Genomic DNA, 25,781 nt, shown 5'->3' with positions numbered 1-25,781 from the left:
AATATCTCAAGGCCACAGAATCTTGACAAAGACCATTTTTGTACTAGGTCTTATTCACCTTGTATTTGTGCACATCTTTTATTTTTGTGGTTAATATAAAAAAGGCTTTGGTTTTGCTGTCTAACAGAAGATAGAGTCTGAGGAGAGGCCTGACCTCAGTTCCACCCCAGGAGATCCTGAGCACAGAGCTCCACATCTCAAGCCTCACAGCAACTTCTAGGACCCGAGTAGCACAGGTTCATTGTGAAGATCAAATAAGATAACAGTTATAAAAGTGCTTTGCTAATTGTAAAATATACACAAAAATATAAAGGGTTGTCTTGAGACTGCCATCTAATATCATACAGTACCAATTGGTTTTAGTTACAAGGCAAGGAATACCTTTTGTTAACCTCACAGGGCTTTTTCTAGAATGTAGACCAGGCGTCCTCAAACTTTTTAAACAGGGGGCCAATTCACTGTCCCTCAGACCGTTGGAGGGCCGAACTATAGTTTACAAAAAAAACTATGAACAAATTCCTATGCACACTGCACATATCTTATTTTGAAGTAAAAAAACAAAACGGGAACAAATACAATCACACTGCCTCATGTGGCCCACGGGCCACAGTTTGAGGACCCCTGAGTAGACTGTATTCATTTTATAACAAACAAAACTAAATCATCTCCATTATGGTTATTTCAGTAGTTTCAACCCTTGCAACTCAACTAGGCTGCGACAGGGAGTGCCATCCATATAATGCTTCACTTTTAATAGCCCAAATCACAGGAACTAGTTATTTGGTTGTAATCTAACATCTGTTGTAGCAGAAGTCCTTGAAATCCCAGGATTATAGCTCTAGATTCAGACAAAACTTTGCTTATTACTGCCTAAGGATAACTCCTCATTCTTTCTAAATGTAAATTTTAATTCTGTGCTGCTCATCCATAGAGTACCACTGCATGATCTAATATCTCTCCAATCTATAAAAATGAAGGGAGAACTCAGGTCTCTCCTAAACCACAAAGCTTTCTCTGTTTCTCCTATAAATTCCCTTCAGGCATTGAATTGAATTTGTGCTTAACCAAATGCATTTTATCTATACCTGGCAGGAATCTAGAAGTAAAATTACAAGATTTATTTCATTTTAATTCTATTATGAAGCATTTAATCACAAATACCCCCAAAATGAAATGATAATTTATCATTTTACCTTGACTGAGCAACTCTCCTCAGTTCACTTTCATGAATCCATAATGAAAGGAGGAGACTGGATGATTAAGTGTCTGATTAGAGAAAACAGATTAACCTGGCAAACATGATCAATTTAGCTCATAAGCAGGATGGCTTTATAAATGCTCACAATAACTCTCCTGTATAAAATCATGAACCGCTTCCTTCAGTGATAACTCAATTGAAATAGCCGAGAAACATAAAACGAATGCATGTTTATGAGCTTCTCTTTGAGACATGAAAAAGGTGTTAAAAAGCATACCTGGTTAAGTTTATAACTCTAAATATACATTAACTAGGAAACATGTAAGAAAAATACTAATGTATAAAAAAGCAAAGATACAACCCCTCAAATGTTCTAGTTTCAACTTTGCCAATAATCTAATTACACCTGGATTCCATATGCTTTCAAAGTCTATGTATTCTTACATTTCCAGAGGAATTGAATCCAGATCTGAAGTTTCAGATAATGCAGATTCACCCTTAACCTTCATAATAGAACCTGACTTCTTTATAAAAAACAGGTACATTATTTAGGTAGTTCATATCCTTTTAGGACAAAACACATATAATTAGTAAGCTATTTTAGCTTTTGGAAAAAGAATGCTTTTAGCTGAGATTCTGTTTACATCAGAGTAAAAATCTAGGTTAGGACTAGGTTAAAGAAAAGTCCGGTGCAGTGCTCCAAAAAGTTCACTTAACCGTCTGCCAAGCCTTCCTTACTTAGATGGTTAGTATTCCCGGCCTCTCTTTTTTAGCAGTGAGAAAAAAGATACTCACCATGCTCCAGCTTTATTTTTAAATTCACATGGCTGTATTCCTGGGAGCCTGTGCTGGCTTAGCTGACCTGAAAGATAGTCAGCTATTTAGGCCCTTCTCTATCACATGCACCAAGTCACTGCTGCATGGGAGACCTGTTCTTGTCTCAAGGGCAGGGCAGGTGCAAGGGAGAAGGGGTTGCCTGACAGAGTATTGACTTTAGTGAAGGCCCCATCCCATCCCAGGCCAGGTAAATTTCCCGCTGGAGGATGCCAGGATCTGAAGATCTAAGGGCTGGAGTGCCCTTCCTTTACCCATTCTCCTTTCTCCCTTCTCTGAGGTTGATCTGGGGCTGGGGTTACTAACAGGAGGAAGGAGTACACAGGGAACAACTGTGCATCAAAGCCCCTGGGCAATGGATCAGGCCCATAAGCACATAATGTGAGTGTGTGTGCAGTGTGTGGTGCATGAGTGTGTGTTTTGGCCTCTCCTTTCCCCACTCTTCGCTGAGTCAAAGACCAATAGGTTTCTTAGTGTTCAAGGACCAGGACCCTTTCGGTCCTAAAGGAATATATATCGGATGGCTACTGTGGCTCAAGGATTAGGGCGCCAACCCCATAGGGGGTGGTGGGTTAAAGGCGAGCCCCGGCCAAAAATGCAAAAAAAAAAAAAAAAAAAAAAAAAAGGGAGGTGGGTGGGAATATATATCTAGCTACAAGAGGGCGCCCTTCTAGTCGCTGTAGTGTGCCCCCATGATGGGTGTACCAGGCATTTCTGGGCTGAACAAAACCGGATCATCTCTATAACCGCACAGCCTAGCACAGCGCACGGTATCCTAAAAGTTGATGCAGGGGTTTCCAGGTGGCTGGGAGGTGTGTAATTGGTTAGCTACCGGGCTGGCCGCGCTTGCCCCGGGGTTTGCGTGTGCTGCCCCGGGTGAGCACCCGCGGAGGGCGGGTGCCGGCCGGACGCTCCCGAGGGCCGGCGGCGGCGGCGAGTGCGCGGAGGCGGGCGTGGAAGGGCGCAGGAAGGCGAGCGCCCCCTGCGGGCGGGCGGAGAGATGCTCCGGGGGCGCGGGGCCGAGCCGGAGCGACCGTGCGGGCCTCCGCGGCCGAGCGGGCGGCTCCCGGGCCCCGGGGCGTGCGCGTGGGCGCCGCTGCGCGCCCGCGTCTCGGACTCGCCAAGGGGTAGCTGGAGCCACTCCGCGCGGCGGGGCTGGGGCTGGCGTGGGCCCTGCAGGGCGGCCCGAGTGGCGTGGGCTGCTGCCGCCTTGGCCTTTCCGGGTGCAGATGGAATCGTCCCGCGGCCGCTAGCAGGAGGTGCTAGAAGACGACCCGGGCTTGAGAGTGAGCTGTGCTGGGCGAAGGGAGGGAGGACCTCTGGGTGCCCAGGAGTTTTAACCGTCAAACGGAAAAAAGTTCGAATGATTAGGGAACATCTTCATCCTCCTCTTTTATTTACCAATGGGGAAACTGTCTGCAGGGAGAGCCTTGTTTCTCTAAGTCACACGAGTATTTAGCAGGACTGGGACTGGAAACCCAGATTGTTTAGCAAGGACTTTTAAATCCGCTGTCCTCTCTGAAGCGAGTATGACAAATAATACAAGTAATTACTATCGTATTAGATTTCAGAAACGTGGATGGTGGTATTCCTTTAGCACTCAGAACTGTTCATATGTCTCATGTGCTGGAAAATGCAGCCGCTCAAATCCTCCCTGGACTTAGGTTCCTCCTTGTTTCACTTGCTCGGCAGTTAGTGGTGCTGGCGCCCTGCTAGAGACTTAACGGTATAGAGATAAATAAGAACCAGCGGTCCACGTACACATCACGCCTCAGACAAAATCCCCCAAACACTGTGGCTGACGCAAGTGTGGAAAGTGGGACTGGCCTGTACACAGACAAGACGCGCTATGGAAACCCAGGAGATGTCATTCTGGCAGAATGGAGGAAGACCTAAGGGAGCAGGTGGCATCTCACCTGGATCTTTTAAGAGCGGGCCGTCTGAGGGCGTTTGGAATTGGTATTTCAGGTGGAAGTTTCAGTGTTAGCAAAAAAACAAAACTCTTGAGTGTGAAGAATAATAGACGCTTGGTTGTCTAGAATGTAGGACTGAATAGGAAGGAGACCAGGATGATACAGAGGGTAAACTGGGGGAGGCAGTGGAGAGAAGAAGCATGGGAAGTATTCCAGGCAAAGCTTGATAGTGCTGTGGCAGAGGATGGTTAATTTGGCCCAGGCGTTGAAATCTTGTTATCCTTGCAGCCACGAGGGTCTGTGAGTTCGCCAGTTGGGAAGTGCAAGGCTTCATGGAAGCATCTCAGTGTAGCTGGATTATAGATGAAAAATACATCTGGAATGGGACAAGGTTCAAATGGAGCTGAGAGATGTGAGTAGAATTTGAGGGAGTAGTTGGCAAAAAGTGCTTGTAGTATTTCTGAACACAAGTGGCCTTTTGGACATGAGCAGCAGATAATCACCCTGTCCCTATGTATGGAGGGAGAATTTATTCTTGATACATCCCTATTTTTGATACATCGACCAACAGGGAGCTACAAGGAGAGCAGTCTGTTTTGGCAATTGCAATGGGATATTTCTTATATTAATGGAAAGATGAAAGACTTGCCTTAATATCTATCACTCTTTATTACAAACTCTTCATTCAATTTTGTGCAGATGAATGAGGCATTTTTACCTTCAAGATTATAATAGAGAACTTTATAAATGTATCTCTAATTGGTTCTGTATTGTCTCATACTTAAACGCTACATTGCACACCTATACCTGAATGAAGTAAGTAGATGTGATTCATGTAAATCAGAATATCCAACCAGACAGGTTATGGCCATTTTCCTAAGATCTGAGTCTAAATATCTTATAGATGCCCTACCTTACTTTGGCATCTCCCCAACAGAAGAGAAGCAGCTGTTTTTTCCCTTTTCTTGTTCTATATATGAATGTTTCTTGCAGTTTTTTTTGACTGGGGCTGGGTTTGAACCCGCCACCTCCGGCATATGGGACCGGCACCCCACTCCTTTGAGCCACAGGCGCTGCCCTCAATATTTAAAAACTTCCTGTTTTGTTATGTGAAATGTGTATTTGTGTGCTTTTGCAGCTTCTCTACTGGGCATTTGAGAAGAAGGAAAAGGTGAAAGTTTGTTTAGTAGCAATTCCCTTGTGTAATGATGTTAATTAGCTTTATAAGGAAAGAACATGAAGTCTGGAGTAAGAAGATAGACCTGAAGTTGAATTCCAGTTTTGTCATTTATGTAGGTCTGGCACTTACATCATCTGAGTTTAAATTTCCTCATCTGTAAAATGATGTTTATTATAATTAGCTCACAGTCATTAACCGGTCTAACAGAACATTTTATCACCACTAGAATCCCCCATGTTCTCCTTTTATAGCCACACCCACTTCTCTCCCACCACTTCCTCCACTTCTTAATTCCTGGCCAACCACTGTCCTCTGTTTTTAAAATTTTTTTTTCCGTTTCGAGAATGTTAAACAAGTGGAATCATACAGTATTTGACCTTTTGTTTTCTTTTCACTCTGCATAATTTTCTTGAGATTCATTCATGTTGTTACATGTGTCAATAGTTTGTCCCTTTTTATTATTTAATAGTACCCCATGATATTCCGGTAACACAGTTTTTTAACCACTTACCCATTGAAGGTTATCTGGGTTGTTTCCAGTTTGGGCCTGTGATGAATAAAGCCACTATGGGTGACTGGGCAAATATCCATTTTTGAATTGTCTTTATTCTCTATGATAAATGCGTAAAAGTACAATTGTTAGATTGTGTAATAGTTACAAATTATTTTTGAGAAATTGCCAAAAAGATACTAGTCCTTTCTCAGATATGTAGTTTGAAAATTTTTTTTTTTTCCATTCTGAAACTTGTCTTTTCATCTTCTGAACAGAATCTTTCATTGTGCAGAAGTTTTTAATCTTGAAAACAACCAATTTATCTATTTTTTTCTGTTATGGATCATACTTTTGGTGTCATTTAACCTTCTACTGTAGACCCTGAGAATTTTCTCGTATGATTTTTCCTCTAGTTTATGGTTTTACATTTAAGTCTGTGATCCATTTTGAATAATGTATGAGATGGAGGTCAGGATTTATTTATTTCTTACCTATGAATGTCAGTTTTCTCCGGCACCAATTTTTGAAAATCTTTTGCATAATAGCATATGACCCTGGCCAGTCAAGTTACCTGCCTAATTCTGTTTTCCTTTGTGTTAAAAATGAGAGGATCAAACTAGGACTAGATGGGTAGTATTTAAGCTGCATTCCTTAAAGTTCTGGGGTCACGTGAAACCTCAGTAGAAGCATCAGTAGGGTTAAGGGGCAAGCGGGGCTCTCATGCCCTCCCTGACATCATCCAGCACAGTGCTGCTTCTTATATTTTATGTTTTTATGGTTCTGTCTCATACGTGGTTTGATGAAAGTTCTCCACTGCTAGAAAACAAGTTTGAAGACCTATGACTCAAAGTGTTCGGTGTCAGGACTCACTTTTCCTCTTAGAGATTAGCCTTCAGGTATTTCTTTCACTTTCTTGAGAGTTTACTCATATGAAATGTTTTCCTTGGTGTCCTGTCATTTCTCATGATAAATACGATAGGCTTTATGAAATTAATTGATCCATACTTTATCGTTTAGTTCACAAAGAATATGTCAGAAATTGAAAATTGACTATGTTAAAATTTTATAGTGGAAGAACCCAGCCCACAGCATTATCTTGGCAGAGAGAGACAGGGTAAGAATCTAAAATACCACATAAACTGTGAACCGATCTCAGCGTTTATGAAGAGCCACTCTCTTCATCCTCCTTTCTAGCTCTTGCCAATTCGCCAAGTGTTTTGACAGTTTACCAGTTTGCAAGGGTGACTTGCAAGCCCTATATTTTTGTGCCTGTCTTCAAAATGAGGACAGTGACAGTCTGAGTGACATGCCCAAAGCCACAGAAGTAGTATCAAGTAGAAGACCAAGAGACTAGCTCACATCTACTCTAGTTGTTTTCCCTACATTTTATAATATAAGTGTTTCCATGGGTATTTTCCAAAAGTTGGCATTTGATGCTGTGGCTTTTTATCTATAAAATGGGATAATAACATAATAAACTCGCATAGTCATAGATTTTTTTTTCCAGCTAAATAGGGTTAATTGAGATAGCACATTTGAAAAAAGATAATACACTACAAAGTATTCCCTGTTCAAATGGTAGTGATTATTACAAGCTTTGGCGAGGTCTCAGAACTCTAGTAGGCAGCTGTGTGTGCTTGCTAATTCCTATTCTTAGGAAATGTGTTTGTTTATGTCACAGTATATTAGCTATTTTTCCTTTTAGTACCCACGTGGCCAAATTGTGAACTGCCATATTAATAAGACTCAAACATTTGAGAGGGTGGTTAGACTTAATGGTTTCCATAAAGTTGTTTTAATAGTTATTTTTCAACAGATGGACAGCATACATTTGGCTACATTTCTGTAACAGTGTGATGATTGAAGTTTGCAACAGATGGCACACAAATACTTGGGAAAACACCCTTTCAATATTAATTGTTGTAAAAAAATACCTTGAGACTGCCAGAAAAATGATAGTCTGTGTTCCCAAGTCTTTAGCCTGTACTATTATAATTTGGATGATTTGGAAGTTTCCATTATTGGCCCTTGCAGTTATTTTATAAATGAACACATCTAAGTGCATTAGAGTGAAATGATGAGGAACATCCTGTTGTCAATTAGAGAGTCAATATGGATATAGCGTTAAATCGCCCTTTGTTGATAGATGTACATAATTTCCTCTTCCTGAGTTGTTCTGCTTTTATGCTATACACAGAAAACATAATTTCCCATAAAAATTAACTGTCAGAAACTTATGTGTTGTTTCTGAAAAGTATTGATTTAAAAGAAAAAAAAAGCACCAAACTTAGAATTTTTAAACTTACTCATCAATGTGATGAACGCCCCCACCTTCTGAGTTAGCCTCTTTTTACTGTTTACCACCTCGTGTGGCTCCTGGAGTCAGTAAGTGAGACATCAGAGAGTTAAGTAGGGCAGGAAAGAGGATGGTATAAACCTGTGGTGGCATTTGTGATCATTACAGTGACGGAGGGCATTTACTGAGATTTAGCTTAGACGTGCAAATAGTATAGCTGTGAACAAGAAAGAAATGTCCCATGTTCTGCATTATACCTGAATATCTGGCTGGATGTCCATCTGAATCTGAAACTTCTCTCTGCTTCAATTAAATGACAGAGTAAGTTTTGCATTACAGGTTATTTTTTGCAGAGTTTTAGTATTCACAGAATCTTAGCATCGTCCTGTACATCTGCTCTTTGACTTTATGATGCTGCTATATGAAAAGCTGAAAGACTTCTGATGTTTTGCTCCCGAATCCCAACTTTTTCTTGCTAAGTAAGTGTAAGCATATAGACAGCGTATTTTGACTTTTAGTGTAGTCATGACTAAACATTTACTTAGCAAACTACATATATATAGTACAAATTTACTTCCCCTTTATTTCCTGTATTCCAAATAGGGCATGTTTTAATATTTTTAGAATTTTGTGTGTAACTAAGTTACATTGCCCATGAATGTGTGGATTTAAAGGAACAATTATAAAATATTTGTTATAATAAAAGAGTGATTGTACTGTAGAAAATTAAGCAATTGTACTGTAGAAAATGAAGCAATAGCAGACAGTCTTTCTCCACTGTCCACTCTGAACACATAATTTGGTATTGGAATCATTCAAAGAAAAAGATGATAGCTTGCATCTAAATTCAGGGGTCCTCAAACTACAGCCCGTGGGCCACATGAGGCAGTGTGATTGTATTTGTTTCCATTTTTGTTTTTTTACTTCAAAATAAGATATGTGCAGTGTGCATAGGAATTTGTTCATAGTTTTTTTTTTTAAAAACTATAGTCCAGCCTTCCAACGGTCTGAGAGACAGTGAACTGGCCCCCTGTTTAAAAAGTTTGAGGACCCCTTTTCTAAGTCTTTAGTAAGGAATGCAGTCTCAATAAATTCTGTAACCTTCTGCTTCTATGGAAGTCTTAAACTGATTATCTTTGGGAAAGTTATATCAGCCAGGTCCTCTTTGTGTTTGTCATTGTAGATGGCGTGTAATGATGGCTTCAGTTTGAGCTACCCTGGCAACCCGCACCCAGGGGACTTAATTGAAGTGTTCCGTCCTGGCTATCAGCACTGGGCGCTGTACCTGGGTGACGGTTACGTCATCAATATAGCACCTGTAGGTAAGGTTGGTTTCTCGGGGCTCCTGGGAGCTATTTAGTTTTCTTGTTATAGGAAGAAATCAAGAACAAAATCGTAAAACAAAACAAATAAAATGTACATGAATCCAACTAATCTAGGTTTAGGAAAGGATATTCCAATATCACCAGGATGTAGGGATTTGACCATTATCAAGTCTCTCCATCTCAGTCAGGCATGGTAGCTCCTGTAATCCTATTAACTTGAGGCAGGAGGATCCTTGAGCCCCAGAGTCTGAGGCTGTAGTGAGCTATAATCACACCACTGCACTCCAGCCTGGGGGGCAGAGTAAGACTCTTGTCTCTTAAAAAAAAAAAGAAAAGAAAAAAAAGAAGGACTCTCAAAAAAAAAAAAAGGAAGGAGACTCTCATCTACATATTTTTTTTTCCTCTCTATATACTGTCTTCACTGTGCCTGGCTATGTCTTTCTAAAAACTGAACTGATGACCATAAGCAGATTTAAGTTCTCATGCTAAAGAGTCTGTGACCCAGAGTCTGGCCTGTTGCAGTTTAAAGATCATGGAGACCAACTCCACTTGGTCCAGTGTGAATTATATGCCCCTTGCTGCGCCATCACTATACCCAGGAGAGGGGGATACTATGCTTGGCTCAGACAGTCATTTCCAGGAAAAAATAGGCAGTGGTGGGAAGGGATGCTGGATAGATAAAAACAATAGCCACTGCAACAGCCATTAAAAGATTATATTTCTAGACATGTTTAATCGAATGGGAGATGATCTTGATATAATGCTTACTTGAAATTTTTGGATTAAAATGTATTATGTAATATGATACTCAGTTTGCAAAATAAACTGTATATACATAAATGCACACACTTATACATATGTGTTAATAAAAGTAATGATCAAAATATATTAAAAAATAATAGCTATTTATTGGTAGTAGGATAATGGATGATTTCTATGTACATGTTTATACCTAATTTTTCTGTATTTTATATATATTTAAAAATGAACATGTATTAATTTATTAAGAAAAAATATATGCAAATAGCAAAATAACTGAGTTTTATTTTTTTAAAGATATCTTTAAAGAGATGTTTACAGGTCTGAATCTTACTATATGGGGAACTTGTAAGAATTTTTAATGAGGTGGTTAAAACATGTTTGGATATTTGACTCTTGTTCTCAGATATTGTAAATGGAAAGGGCAAATAAAATGACATTCATGATTCAGAGCTGTTAGTTTCTGGGGTATGATGATTAATATTTACATTAACTCTGCAGTTTTCACACTTGGAATATAATATGAGATTTTGGTGCTCTTTTCTTATTTTTATGTGTTAAACTTCATTTTAATGTGGTTCAAGCATTGAGCTTTAATCTTCTAGACTGAAATTCAGTTCCTGAATCGAATTGAAATTTAATTTTAATGTTAATGACTATATTTTTCAGGCTAGTTTCTATCTCCAAGCTCCAATTTCCTCATTTTTGCAATAGCCTACTAAAAGAAAAAAATTAGTAATCCTAACTAGGATACTACTATAAAGACTTGTAAAGTGTAAGAACTTGGGCTGGAAATGCTGCTCAGTGAGAAAGAGGATAGACCAAAAAAAGAGGGGCCAGAAAGAAAGTTTGGTTTTAGTCATCACTAAAAGGGAACATTTCTAAACACTGTTTATATAGAGATCCTTCCTGTCATGATTCACCTGGAGTTGGCCAAACTCAGCAGTTGTGGACAGTTTCAGAGGGATGAGTGCCTAGCCTTAAACCTATGCCCTGAGAAACTATCTGTCCAACCTCAAGAACTGACATGGCAGGCTGTTATGCAAAGGTTCCTGGCAGCCTAAGTAAATGCTTATCAGTAGAGGCAACTAAAGTGGAGTGTGGGGAATGGGACATTGTGGCTGGTAGGTAGAGCACAGCCTGGGGCCACATCTGGTGAATGGTGCCTACCAGGTTAGCTTCAGGTGCACAATGTAGTTTCCAGGCCTCAGGAGCTGGCAACATCGAAGCAAGTCCCCAGCCTGACTCCAGCTGACCCTTTGGAGTACCGGAGAACCATGCAGGTTTCAGAAGAGGAAACTGGATTCCAAACTGAAGCTTAATTGGAAAAAAAAATGTGTGAACAGGGTGGTAAGGATGAGGAGTGCAGCGTAGGCACTAGGGTGGGCCTCCCAATGATAAGGCACTGCTACTAAGTTCTAAATAGTTTAGAAGGGGTCAGATGCTGAAATAGAAACTGCTTCATAGAAAAAGTGGACAATACACCCTCCTGGACCTCCGTAAGAGCTGTGCTGGGACCCGTGATTGGAACCCGCCCGGACCTCCGGAAGAGCTGCGCTCGCCCGGACCCTGGTAAGAGCTGCGCTGGGACCTGAACCCGGACCACCGGGCCTCCCCACGCCCTGACAAGGAACTCCAGGAGCTGCGCAACCCCGCATCCTCCCTCCTGTACCCTCCGTATCTCCACACCAGCCGTGTGCTCCCCGGAGCCCTCCCTGCCTCTGCACAGAGCCCTTCTCCTGGCCAGAGGCTACTGGAGCCTTGGGCTCTCTGTGCCAAAGTCACTGGGCGCCAGGCACTCCCAGAACCATGTGCACCAACCTCTGCCCTGTTGCTGGATCCAGGGGTGTCACACTCTGGAGCTGCTCCCACAAACAGAACTCCCTGGCTGGGGTAGCCCCAGAAGAGCTAAACAGTGTCACTCCCCACAAAGATCCAGCAACAATAGAGTGATCCCTCCGGAGTTTAATCTCAGAAACACACCAACCCAACTCTGAGGACGGCCAGAGACAACGGTGAAAAACAATCATGAGGTGAAATCAATAGAAAAACTCTGGCAATATGAATAATCAGAGTAGATCAACTCCCCCAAGGATCAATGGGGCAGACACAGCACAAGATCCCATGCACAAACAAATAGCTCAGATGTCAGAAATCGAATTCAGAATCTGGATAGCAATAAGACTGAATTAGAATTCCAAGCAGTAACCCAAAAGATATCTCAAGAATTCAACGAATTCAAAGACCAAATGACCAAAGATTTTGACACATTGAGACAAGAAGTTGCAGCCCTCAAAGATCTGAGAAACACAATACAATCCATCAATAACAAAATGGAGCAAGCAGAAGAAAGGATTTCTGACATTGAAGACAAAGCTTTCAAATGCTCCCAAACTCTAAAAGAGGAAGAGAAATGGAAGGCAAAAACAGATCACTCTCTCAGAGAGCTCTGGGATAATTCAAAGAAAACCAATATTCGTCTTATAGGGATCCCCAAAAGCAACGAAGTGGCACAAGGCACAGCCTCTTCTCCATGTGATTATGAACTTTCCAGACATGCCAAGAGATTTCGAAATTCAGATAGCAGAGAGTTTCAGAACTCCAGCATGACTCAATCCAAATAAGACATCCCCCAGACACATCATAATCAATTTCACTAAAGTTAATATGAAGGAGAAAATTCTGAAAGCTGCCAGATGAAAGAAAACCATCGCCTACAAGGGGAAGAATATTAGAATAACTGCAGATCTCTCTGCTGAAACCTTTCAAGCTAGAAGAGGATGGTCATCAACTTTTAATCTCCTGAAACAAAATAACTTTCAACCCAGGATCCTGTACCCAGCTAAACTGAGTTTCATTTATGACGGAGAAATTAAATACTTTAATAACATTCACATCTTGAAGAAATTTGTCATAACTAAACCAGCTCTCTAGGATATTCTCAGACCTATCCTCCATTAAGACCAGCGTAATCCTCCACCACAAAAGTAAACCCACCCAGAATATTTTGATCAAATTCTAACTTCCATAGTCACAAAAGGATTAAAAATGTCCACTGGATTCTTGAAAGACTTATCAATATTCTCAATTAATGTGAATGGTTTAAATTGTCCTCTAAAGAGGCACAGGTTGGCTGACTGGATACAAAAACACAATCCAGATATCTGCTGCATACAAGAACCGCATCTTACATTAAAAGACAAATATAGACTCAAGGTGAAGGGATGGTCATCTATACTCCAGGCAGATGGAAAACAGAAAAAAGCAAGTGTTGCAATCCTATTAGCAGATGCAATAGGCTGTAAACCAACCAAAATAAGGAAGGATAAGGATGGACACTTTACATTTGTTAAAGGCAATACTCTATATGATGAGATTTCAATTATTAATATTTATGCACCCAACCAGAATGCACCTCAATTTATAAGAGAAACTCTAACAGACATGAGCAACTTGATTTCCTCCAGTTCCACAGTAGTTGGAGATTTTAAGACCCCTTTAGCCGTGCTGGATGGATCCTCCAAAAAGAAACAAAGCTAAGAAATCTTAGATTTAAAATTAACCATTCAACATCTGGACTTAACAGACATATGCAGAACATTTCATCTCAACAAAACTGAATACACATTTTTCTCATCAGCCCACGGAACATACTCCAAAATTGACCACATCCTAGGCCACAAATCTAACCTCAGTAAATTAAAAAAATAGAAATTATTCCTTGCATCTTCTCAGACCATCATGGAATAAAAGTTGAAGTCAATAACAACAGGAATCTGCATACTCATACAAAAACATGGAAGCTAAATAACCTTATGCTGAAGGATAGCTGGGTTATAGATGAGATTAAGAAGGAAATCACCAAATTTTTGGAACAAAACAACAATCAAGACACGAATTCAGAACCTCTGGGATACTGCAAAGGCATTCCTAAGAGGGAAATTTATAGCAAAGAGGAAGTTAATAACTTAATGGGACATCTCAAGCAAGTGGAGGAGGAAGAACATTCCAACCCCAAACCCAGCAGAGGAAAAGAAATAACCAAAATCAGAGCAGAATTAAATGAAATTGAAAAGAAAAGAATTATACAACAGATCAATAAATCCAAAAGTTGGTTTTTTGAAAAGATCAGTAGAATAGATGAAATAACAACAGACCCCTCAGAAATCCAAAAATCCTGAATGAATATTACAAGAAACTTTACTCTCAGAAATATGAAAATCTGAAAGAAATTGACCAATACTTGGAAGTACGCCACCTACCCAGATTTAGCCAGAATGAAGTGGAAATATTGAACAGGCCTATATCAAGTTCTGAAATAGCATCAACTATACAAAATCTCCCTAAAAAGAAAAGCCCAGGACCAGATGGCTTTACGTCAGTATTCTACCATACCTTTAAAGAAGAACTAGTACCTACCTTGTGTCCCCGAAAATAAGACATCCTCCGAAAATAAGACCTACTTACAGGAAAGATAAGACATCCCCTGAAAATAAGACCTAGCGCATCTTTGGGAGCACGTTTCGGGGAAACAGGATATATTAGTAAACCTCTTCCAAAATATAGAAAAAGAAGGAATACTACCCAACACATTCTACGAAGCAAACATCATCTTGATCCCTAAACTAGGGAAAGACCCAACAAGAAAAGAAAATTATAGACCAATATCACTAATGAATATTGATGCAAAAATACTCAATAAGATCCTAACAAACAGAATCCAACAACACATGAAAAAAATTACACACCATGACCAAGTGGGATTTATCCCAGGGTCTCAAGGCTGGTTCAGTATACGTAAATCTATAAAAGTAATTGAGCACATAAACAAACTAAAAAATGAAGACCATATGATTCTCTCAGGTGATGCAGAAAAAGCTTTTGATAACCTTCAGCATCCCTTCATGATCAGAATACTTAACAAAATTCGTAGAGAAGGAACATTTCTTAAATAGAGGCCATCTACAGCAAACCGAGAGCCAATATAGTATTGAATGGAGTTAAATTGAAATCATTTCCACTTAGATTAGGAACCAGGCAAGGTTGCCCATTGTCTCCATTGTTCTTTAACATTGTAATGGAAGTTTTAGCCATTGTAATTAGAGAAGAAAAGGCGATCAAGGGTATCCACATAGGGTCAGAAGAGATCAAACTTGCACTCTTCACAGATGACATGATCGTATATCTGGAAAACACTAGAGATTCTACTATAAAACTTTTAGAAGTGATCAAGGAATACAGCAATGTCTCAGGCTACAAAATCAACACCCATGAATCTGTAGCCCTTATATAGACCAACAATAGCCAAGCCGAAAAAACAGTCAAGGACTCTATTCCTTTCACAGTAGTGCCAAAGAAGATGAAATATTTGGGAATTTAACAAAGGATGTGAAAATCTCTATAAAGAGAACTATGAAACTTTAAGAAAAGAAATAGCTGAAGATGTTAACAAAGGAAAAACATGCCATGCTCATGGCTGGGAAGAATCAACATTGTTAAAATGTCTATACTACCCAAAGCAATATATAATTTTAATGCAATTCCTATCAAAGCTCCATTGTCATATTGTAAAAATCTTGAAAAAATAATACTTCGTTTTATATGGAATCAGAAAAAAACCTCGAATGGCCAAAAGATTACTCAGAAATAGAAACAAAGCAAGAGGAATCACGCTACCAGACCTGAGACTGTACTATAAATTGATAGTGATCAAAACAGCCTGGTACTGACACAAAAACAGAGAAGTAGATGTCTGGAACAGAATAGAGAACCAAGAGATGAATCCAGCTACTTACCGTTATTTGATCTTTGACAAGCCAATTAAAAACATTCAGTGGGGAAAAGATTCCCTATTTAACAAATGGTGCTGGGTGAACTGGCTGGCGATCTGTAAAAGACTGAAACTGGACCCACACCTTTCACCATTAACTAAGATCGACTCTCACTGGATAAAAGATTTAAACTTAAGACATGAAACTATAAAAATACTTCAAGAAAGTGCAGGGAAAACTCTTGAAGGAATCAGCCTGGGTAAATGTTTCATGAGGAGGACTCCCCAGGCAATTGAAGCACTATCAAAAATACATTACTGGGACCTGATCAAACTAAAAAGCTTCTGCACAACCATGAACATAATAAGTAAAGGAAGCAGACAGCCCTTAGAATGGGAGAAAATATTTGCAAGTTATACCTACAATAAAGGTTTAATAACCAGAATCTACAGAGAACTCAAACATATTAGCAAGAAAAGAACAAGTGATCCCATCTCAGGGTGGGCAAAGGACATGAAGAGAAACTTCTCTAAAGAAGACAGATGCACAATCTATAGACACATGAAAAAAAGCTCATCATCCTTAATCATCAGAGAAATGAAAATCAAAACTACTTTGAGATATCACCTAACCCCAGTAAGAGTAGCCCACATAACAAAATCCCAAAACCAGAGATGTCGGCATGGATGTGGAGAAAAGGGCACACTTATACACCGCTGGTGGGAATGCACACTAATACGTTCCTTTTGGAAGGATGTTTGGAGAATACTTAGAGATCTAAAAATAGACCTGCCATTCGATCCTATAATACCTTTACTAGGTATATACCCAGAAGACCAAAAAATCACAACATAACAAAGACATATGTACCAGAATGTTTATTGTAGCCCAATTAATAATTGCTAAGTCATGGAAGAAACTCAAGTGCCCATCGACCCACGAATGGACTAGCAAATTTTGGTACACGTATACCATGGAATATTATGCAGCCTTAAAGAAAGATGGAGACTTTACCTCTTTCATGTTTACATGGATGGAGCTTGAACATATTCTTCTTAGCAAAGTGTCTCAAGAATGGAAGAAAAAGTATCCAATGTACTCAGCACTACTATGAAGCTAATTTATAGCTTTCATATGAAGGCTATAACCCAGCTATAGCACAAGAATATGGGAAAAGGGCCAAGGGAGGGGAAGGGAGGGGGGAGGGTAGGGTGGAGGGAGGGTAATGGGTTGGGCCACACCTACCATTACCTACCCATCTTAGAATGGGTACAGGCGAAACCTACTAAATGCAGAATACAAGTGTCTACATACAATAACTAAGAAAATGCCATGAAGGTTACGTTGAACAGTTGGATAAGAATATTTCAGATTGTATATGAAACCAGCACATTGTACCCCTTGATTGCACAAATGTACACAGCTATGATTTAACAATAAAAAATAATAAAAAAAGAAAAAGTGGGCAATATCTCAGCTGTACTATGTAAGAAACATATATCAGTATCTCTAATGATAATACCAATCAACAGAGAACTTATTCCCAAAGAATGGATACAGTATCTTCACCTAATTTGCTCAGTGATGACATGATACATTTGCGGAAGGGCCCAACTACAACTTGGACTTTACCTAACAAATGTAAGCCATGTAACCTAATTGTTTATACCTTCATGTTAATCTGAAATAAAATAAATTAATTAATGTTTAAAAAAGGTTTTCTTACATTCTCACTCATACAATTTTGAGTGTTATTGATAGAGTATAGAATGAGTGCTTGAGGCTAAGATTAAGTGTTTTTTTAGTTTGATGTTAAGAATAGCACTATGTTTAAACATCCCAGCATTTCCAAAGTCTTCAGATGGCATTGGAGTTCACTGGACTGGGTCACTGTACCTTGCTAACCAGAATTCTCCTTGCAGATGGCGTCCCCACAGCATTCACTAGTGTAAAGTCTGTGTTCAGCACAAAGGCTCTGGTAAAGATGCAGCTCTTGAAGGATGTTGTGGGAGATGACATGTACAGAGTAAATAATAAATACGATGAAACATACCCCCCTCTTCCCGTGGAAGAAGTCATACAACGGTCAGAATTTGTTATTGGAGAGGAGGTATCATATGACTTACTTGTCAACAATTGTGAGCATTTTGTGACCTTGCTTCGATATGGTGAAGGAGTTTCAGAGCAGGTGAGTTTTCTTTAGGAGATATAAGAAGTTACTTACATTGAGAAAATAGTAACTATTGGCTATGATAACGTTCCCAGGCCTCAAACATAGTGAATGGAACAAGATAATATAAGAACACGGATGGTCAAAGAAAGGAATTGAGTTGTTTTAACTTCATGCAGGAAGTTGATGACTTATCTGAGTGAGACTAGACCTGGGATATCATGAATTGAGGCTACAAAGGCTTTGAAGTAACTGTTTATCGGTCTAATTGCCTTCAGTCTCAATTTTTTTCCGTTACTCCACCATACCGCAATCTCAAATCAGTAAACTCCTATACTGAAAAAAATATGTTGGAATGGGCGTTGACGTTTTTGAATGGGAGTTCATTTGCCAAAAACATAGATGGTCATTCCAAGATTCTTTTTCATTGGTTGGACAGACATCAGTTGATGACACATCTCGGTGGGTTTGTGAATGCTTCCTACATCCTTGTGCTGCTAGTTTCAGTGAAATGTGCTTTTTAAGTAGATCCTTTGATTAATTAAGCTTTGGGATGACTTTTAATGGATTACTTGACTTTACTTTTTTTAAGGTACTTTGCAATTTTGTCAATTACCAACCACTGTTTTATAGTATGTCAGATTCCTAACTAACAGCCTGGCTTATTCAGCTGCCCTTTCCCTGCCTGTCATCCCAACTGTCCAATTCCATACCTAATATTTTAAACCAAAGATATATTAAGTTGATACAAGAGAATGAATATATCTAACTATTATCAACAAGTCTTTCTTCACTTATAATAAATATAAAAGGATTATTTTATAAATTAAAATATCAAAAATCATTTAAAAGTTTTTAAACTCGAGAGTTGTTACCTATGAAAACTTTTAGAAGACTAAAAATTTCAAGAATAAAACCATAATATAAAGAATAAAACTCAGACTGATTCCTGGTTTCCAGTATCTTGAAATGATGGATCAGTTATATAGAAACTTCTATCCTAAGAAATAAAATTATAATTCTCACAGAAGCTTGGGAGATAGAGGATGATAAAGGATATGTTTGTTTTCATTAGGAAACAATTATTATTAGGAAATAATTGAATTGGAAATTCGTTCTTATTAGGAATCACATTAATGTAATGAATATTCAGCTGTGACAGTAAATTGATTTTGAGCTAGAACATAGAGGACACTCACTAATTCCTGCTTTCCTTTGCATTGAAAGCTAAGGAAAGAGGCTCCATTCCTCTTCTTTAATGACAAAGTTGTTCACTACACTCAACAAACTATTTTATTTATTTATGTATGTATTTATTTGATTTTTGGAAATAGAGAGGTGTTCAAAGTGTATGAAGGTTTGGTTATGCAAGATAAAAAAGTACTTGATGTATACCGTATAACAGAGTCGATGATTAATAATGCTATGCTTTGTACTTAAGAATTTGCTAAGAGTGTAGATTTTATGTTAAGTTCTTTTACCACAAAAGGAAAAAATAATAAGACACAACAACAGAAAAAGAAACAATCACACAAAAATAAGAAAAGGGTATGGGAATAAATTTTGGGGGTGATGGAGCTAAGTTTATGGCATTGGTTATGATGATGGTTTCATGGGTGTACTCTTACTCCAAACATACCAAATTGAATACGTGAACTATCTACAGCTTTTTTAATGTCAACACTTCAATAAAGGGGTAGAAAAAGGAATTTTATAAAATGTGATTAAATAGAAAGAGATTAGAGCCATCTTCTTGCTTTGACTTTAATTTGTAGTCCATCATCTTTTCACCTTTCATACCCAGGCTCAAGACCCATGAGAAATTAATTTTTCTTCAACAAATTGAAAGAACCTATCTCTAGCAGCCTCTGATGAAGTTGGTGCAGTGACAGTCTTAAGAACTTACCTAAGCTTTACTATTCTGCTGACCTGAGCTAGAACCCCATCTTTGCCTCTTATAGCTGAGTGACCTTGAGTTCATTTACTTAACCTATCCAATTAAGTTGTTTTAAACATTATGGAGATATTTGAACTCTCTTGGCATGCTGTATTATGAATTATTCATCCTAATAAGTAGCTTGCCTATAATAGATGTTGTTTTAATTACAGTATTTAAAATTTTTGTTTAGATCATTGTAGTACATTTAATAAAATCTTGATTGAACAGAAACTACAGCAACTCATTATTTATTACTATCAATAATAGTATTACTACTAATAATAGCTAGAATTAGATTAGCTTTATTAGATCCCTTTAAGCTTTGGGGTTTTTAGAAAAGTTTTCTGGGGAACGGCTATATATTTCTCCAGTTAAAAAATTATAAATGCATTTAAAAAATGAGAAGGGCAGAAGGACTGTGGTTCCATCTTCTTATCTTGGTGCTTTTCTGTATTAAAAAAAAAAACAGACAATTTTCCCGAACACTTTTTAGGTTCACAACAAAATTGAACTAAAAATACAGAGTGCCCTCCTCTTGCCCTCCCCCCACACATAGCCTTTCCACTATCAAAACCTCACATCAGAAAGATACATTTGTGAGACAGATAAAAACAACATTGGTACATCATTATCACCCATAATTCATCCCTACTTTACCCCAAATTCTTGGCAATTATTCATTTCTTTTTACTTTGTCCAAAGTTTTGCCTTTTCCAGAATGTCATATAACAGAAGTCACACAGTGTATCCTTTTCAGATTAGCTTCTTTCACTTAGTAGTGCATGCCTTTAAAGTTTCTCCAGGTACTTTCATTACTTGAAAGCTGATTTCTTTTTCATACTGAATAATATCACATTGTATTGATCACAGTTTATTTATCCATTTACTCATTGATAGACATCTTGGTTGCTTCTACATTTTGGCAATTATGAATAAAACTGCCATAAACATCCATGTGCAGGTTTTTGTGTGGACATAAGTGGTGGACATAGAGTTTGGCTCCTTTTGGTAAATATCAAGGAGTATAATTGCTGGATCTTATGGCTAGAATATGCTTCATTTTGTGAGGAACACTGGCTGTACCATTTTTTATTCCACCGGCAATGAGTGAGAGTTCCTGTGGATGCACATCCTTGTCAGCATTTGATGTTGTCATGTTTTGGATTTTAGCTCTTGTATAGGCATGTAGTGGTATTTCATTGTGTTAATGTGCCGTTGCCTCGCCATATGTGATTCCAAATGACTTTTCATGTGCTTATTTTCCATCTGCATATCTTCTCTGGTGATGTGTCACTTGGTAGTCTTTTGCCTGTTTTTTAATTTGGGTTTATTTTCCTATTTTCGAATTTGAAAGTTCTTTGTATACAGAGGGTGCCAAAAAATGTCTATGCATTTTAAGAAAGGAAAAAAAACTATTAAAAATGTAATACCCAAAATATGCTGATAACAAAAGATGACTACAAATCAGGTTTGAGCACCTCTTGTAATTGCAGAAGCCAAACGTGACTTAAGTGTTACAGTTTTAATATATTTTTTTCCTTTCTTAAAATGGCCCCCTTTTTGCCTTTTTTGGCCCCCTCTGTATTTTGTGTAACAATCCTTTATCAGTTTTGTCTTTTTCAGATGTTTTCTCCTAGTCTGTTCCTTATCTTTTCTGTTTTTAAAAATCTCTAAAACTAATATATTTTACTGTTATAGTCTAAACAAGCTATTAAAATGTGTCTGTCTTGTTCTAAGATGGCTATACCTTTGAATAGGCCTGGACGAGGCAGCGTGGGAACTTATGCTGACTGTGCATCAGTACGGACCTCTTCAGCCAGGAAGTCTCAGGAAAGGGCAGTCACTTGTGACCCACTGTATTGATATCTAGACATGGCCACTCTAGATTCAGCCGATGTTTCACTGGGCATGCACAAATGTTTAGAATGAGGCCTTTATTGTGGCTCACAGAGAGAAAGCCTTCTAAAGGACAAAGTGTGCAGAGTCAGATTTGGTGATCTTATAATCCTAAATAAGACATGAAGTAAAACTCTTCAGCATTCTCGTTCACCAAGAATGTCCTGAAATGTTACAGTCTTGCAGGTCACATCCCATTGTATGTAACTTCAGGGGATTTTTCCCAATTAATGGGATTTTGTTATCTAGAATGAGACTTGAAATAAATTAACATTTGGGATCTGGGAAACCACACGCACTGCCAGAAGTGGCTTTATTATCTGGCTTATGTGATCTTAGGGAATGTTAGTTGGGAATCAAGTTTGCTCATCCCTTCCCCAGGCCTCTTAGATTCATGGTATTTCTCTAACATCTGTGCTTCTAGGGGCCAAAAGATAATAGGTTATTAGTTAGGTTTGCATCTAGCAGGGACCATTCAATCCATAGGGTCCTACCATCTTTGCAGGACCTCTATTTTTTATAGGTGTTGACTGCACCTTCATATTTTTTCATTAACTACTGCCTTTCCTTATATCTGACCTTCTTGGGATTTCATCATTTACCTAAAATTGTACTAGGTTTGAGCTTGGTTTATAAAGTTGATCCCTGTCTAATTGTTGATGCCGTCCCCTCTTTGGGATTTTATCCCATATCTTACTTCTTCCTACCTTCTATTCCTTCCATATGTGGGTAGCTATGTGGGTAGCTCTGTGCTATAATAATTCTGATTATTTGCTAGGAAATAATGTAAGTAGTGATTAAGTAAAAATTATAAATAAAAATATTAAACAAATGACCAACCAAATACATAAAATTGAAATTATAAACTAAAATAGGGTAAGTCAGGTCTAAGGCCAAGTTGTTTGTCAGTGCCATTCTCCTTAGAAGCCGGGGGCTGGAGCAGAGACAAGAATCACAGTCACAGGCCTTGTTTCTGCAGACTGCACAGTGATGCAGTGGAGTGAATACATGATGTAGATACATGGAGCTAATTCCCCTACCTTGTGTTTCTCTCCGAAGCCTGGCCTTTGGGAAGCTGCATTAGGGAGGTAGCATTACGTTGCAGTAACATGTGGGTGGCAGGGTCAGTGAAGCCTTCAGGTTAGACAGAGGGCATACTTAAATATGAGCTGGGCCAGGTTTGCCAACTCTTGGATTGGTCCCCAGAATCATTGGAGAAAATGTTTTGTTTTATTTGAAAGCCAAATTCTTAAATCCCAGAGAACAAATGTTTTCAGAATATCTAATAACTCTGAAGTGTCTGAATGTGATCTTTGAGTCATAAAATTGCATTCAGCCCCATGTACATAAAAGCAAAATTAGCTGAGTGCCATCAAAGCTATGAATATTCATTAGATCTCTTATCATCATAATGATTAATACTCTTAAAGCTGTAAACATCTGAACTCTTTTATGGACAATTGATCTTAAGAATGGTTTATTTTGTCTACCTGAAAAATTAATTTTTGACATGACAGTTAATGTCCTTATTGACTTTTCTTGATGCTTGTTTATCAGAGTATAAACAATGTTTAGCAAATAAGAGGTTATAGGTATTCAGCTTATATCACATCCCTGGATTAGTTTGCTAATAGACATCCTATAGTCAGAGAAATATACACACATATACACACAATACTTACCCATCTGCACCAAGGTATATGTTTAAGGGGTGAGGGCTATGTAGGGGGAGAAATGGATATCAGAACACTCAAGCTATCTCTAAACCTCTTAGGAGGATAGACCTTGGGAAAATCCTAAGTTTTTCAAAACAGGACTAATGCCATTGTACTGTGAAGTTTAATGGGAACCCTGTGTATAATGAGTTTATAAACCATCAGATGCCTTAAAAATATAGGGAACATATATATATATATATATATATATATACCTTTGTGTATTCATATCTTTGGCAGAATTATAAAAAACAAATCTATTCCTTCTTCTTTATATAGGATTTTAATTTTGCATTGAACTTTAAATGTATGTATTGTACATTAAAACAGATCAACCATTTAGGAAACAAGCTAGAGCTTTGTTTAGGACATGGAGATGTCTTCAGAATAAGATGGTTTTGTTTGTTTCTTGTTTCCTTACAGGCCAACCGAGCAATAAGTACCATTGGGTTTATGACAGCTGCTGCTGGTGCCTTCTCATTCCTGGGCTTGTTTTCAAAAAGACAAAGAGCAAAATACTATTAACAATTTACTGAAGAGATGTTGGAACTGAAGGAATTTATGAGGGAAAAAAATGCCTGGAATGAATCTTATTATTTTCAATGCATCATTATTGTACCAACTTCCAGTGATGGATGGCAGGCTCTTTAATAAATTGCTTACTGATATTATCTTATCATTGAGCCAAGAGACTTTTTTTCCCTACTAGCATAGATTTGCTGTGGCAGCTTGAACAAGAAGCAGTAGTTTTAGAGTGAGCCAGCAGAGGATCTTAACAAAATCACATCACATTTCACCTTTGACTATAAATATTGTTTTCCTTCCTTTTCCCTAAGGGTGGCTGTTTTGCCGGAGGGATGGAAAAACATTTACATTATGAATTTGGAAGAAATGTTCAGAGCCCCCAATTGCTAGGGTTGACATCTAAATTTATATTCCTTGTCTCGTCAGAAAAGAAAGTGGGAACTCTTGATTTGGGGCAACCCCGTGTACCCGAATCTGTGTAGATGTGAGTAGGTGGGAAGAAGAGAGCTCTTTTCTTCAAAGTTTCAGTTCCAGTGATTTTCCTGGAATCTACTTGCTTGTCAGAAGTACATGACAAGCAGAAGTGTTATTTCTATAGAGTTACATTGTTCTCTTTGGCTTTTGAAGTATTTCAGGGGGGGGGTTGACCTTTTAACCTTGCTAAGAGATTATTAAATGTTGGCTTAACATGCTATATTTAGAAAACAATATCCCATATTGCTTTTAAAGACGTCTACTACAAGTCAAAGATATGTGATGATTTTATTCTTACATTTTATTCGGTATGTGTTTGAATTAAAGAAACTTTCTAATAATGTTCCAGTGGAATTCTTGGTGGAAGCAGGGAGATAAAGGTGGGTTGCAGACCTTGGATTACATCAGACATTACAACATTACCCCATAAACAACACAACCAGCCAATGGCTTCCTTCCTGTGATGTCATTAAAATCATGGCATTACATAAAGGAAAAGTTCAAGTAAATATTGGGGGGAGGATACGATGAGGGAATATGGTAGATAAAATAACTAAACAGAAGATTTGATTAACATCTTGAACTTAGTAAACTGATACAGATTTTAGTCTAGGGCCAGAAATATTCCACAAGCTAATTTCAGGGTTAGGAAGAGTGATAACAGAGGGATTGTGTGCTGCATGTCAGAGCCAGCAGACATCCTATTTTTTCCTTTACTTTTCCCTGATTAATCTCTTCTCTTCCTTATGACATCAACTCTGTCTCCAGATAACACCCAAACTCTCTCTGAAACTGATACCAGCTTGCTGGATTCTGCATCTGAGCAGCCCTAGAAGGTGCTGGGCAGGCTGGCAGAACAACAAGCTGGCATTTCTCTTCAGGAAGGTCCTGGAATGACCATGGAACATGCCACAGCCAAGGACTTCTGAAACTAACATCTGCCTGCCAGATTTATTATCCAAGCAGCTCTAAAACTGTGCTGAGTAGGCTAGCAGAAGAGCAAGCTGCTGCTTTGCTTTGGCAGGTCCTGGAAGGGGTGTCGTGAACTCCATGTTCTGAGAAGTCTCTGGGATGTGACATCCAAGTGGCCCTAAAACCTGCTAAACCGGCCCTAAAGCTGCTTCTTTGCTTCAGCAGGTCCTGAAAAAGATATGGAGAGCTCTGCCCATGGAGCCTCTGAAAGTGGCACAAGCACTCCAGATTTGGCACACAAGTGGCCCTAAATCTGCTGGGTGGTTAGTGAACCGGGAACTGCCGCTGCCCTGTGGCAAGTCCTAAAAGGGGTGTGGTCAC

At 38.7% G+C, this 25,781-nt stretch overlaps 1 protein-coding gene across 5 annotated transcripts; it reads left to right on the top strand.

The window, feature by feature from the left end:
- Positions 1–2,203: 2,203 nt before the first annotated feature.
- On the top strand, positions 2,204–24,165 carry PLAAT1 (phospholipase A and acyltransferase 1). Of its 5 annotated transcripts, none has more exons than XM_053564747.1 (4): positions 2,204–2,222; positions 9,098–9,236; positions 17,692–17,957; positions 23,913–24,165. In XM_053564747.1, exons 2-4 carry the CDS (start codon positions 9,098–9,100, stop codon positions 24,012–24,014), a joined length of 507 nt encoding a protein of 168 aa, XP_053420722.1. In that variant the 5' UTR covers positions 2,204–2,222; the 3' UTR covers positions 24,015–24,165. The 5 variants fall into 5 exon arrangements, with proteins under 5 accessions (XP_053420722.1, XP_053420721.1, XP_053420720.1 ...); XM_053564746.1 differs by lacking the exon at positions 2,204–2,222 and adding an exon at positions 2,782–2,802; XM_053564745.1 differs by lacking the exon at positions 2,204–2,222 and adding an exon at positions 3,053–3,291.
- The last annotated feature ends 1,616 nt before the right edge of the window (positions 24,166–25,781 follow it).

The sequence above is a fragment of the Nycticebus coucang genome, chromosome 16, assembly GCF_027406575.1.
Source record: "Nycticebus coucang isolate mNycCou1 chromosome 16, mNycCou1.pri, whole genome shotgun sequence".
In the NCBI taxonomy this organism is placed as follows: domain Eukaryota; kingdom Metazoa; phylum Chordata; class Mammalia; order Primates; family Lorisidae; genus Nycticebus; species Nycticebus coucang.
Note: the sequence above shows the minus strand (reverse complement) of the source record. Positions and strands in the feature narration are given on the sequence as shown.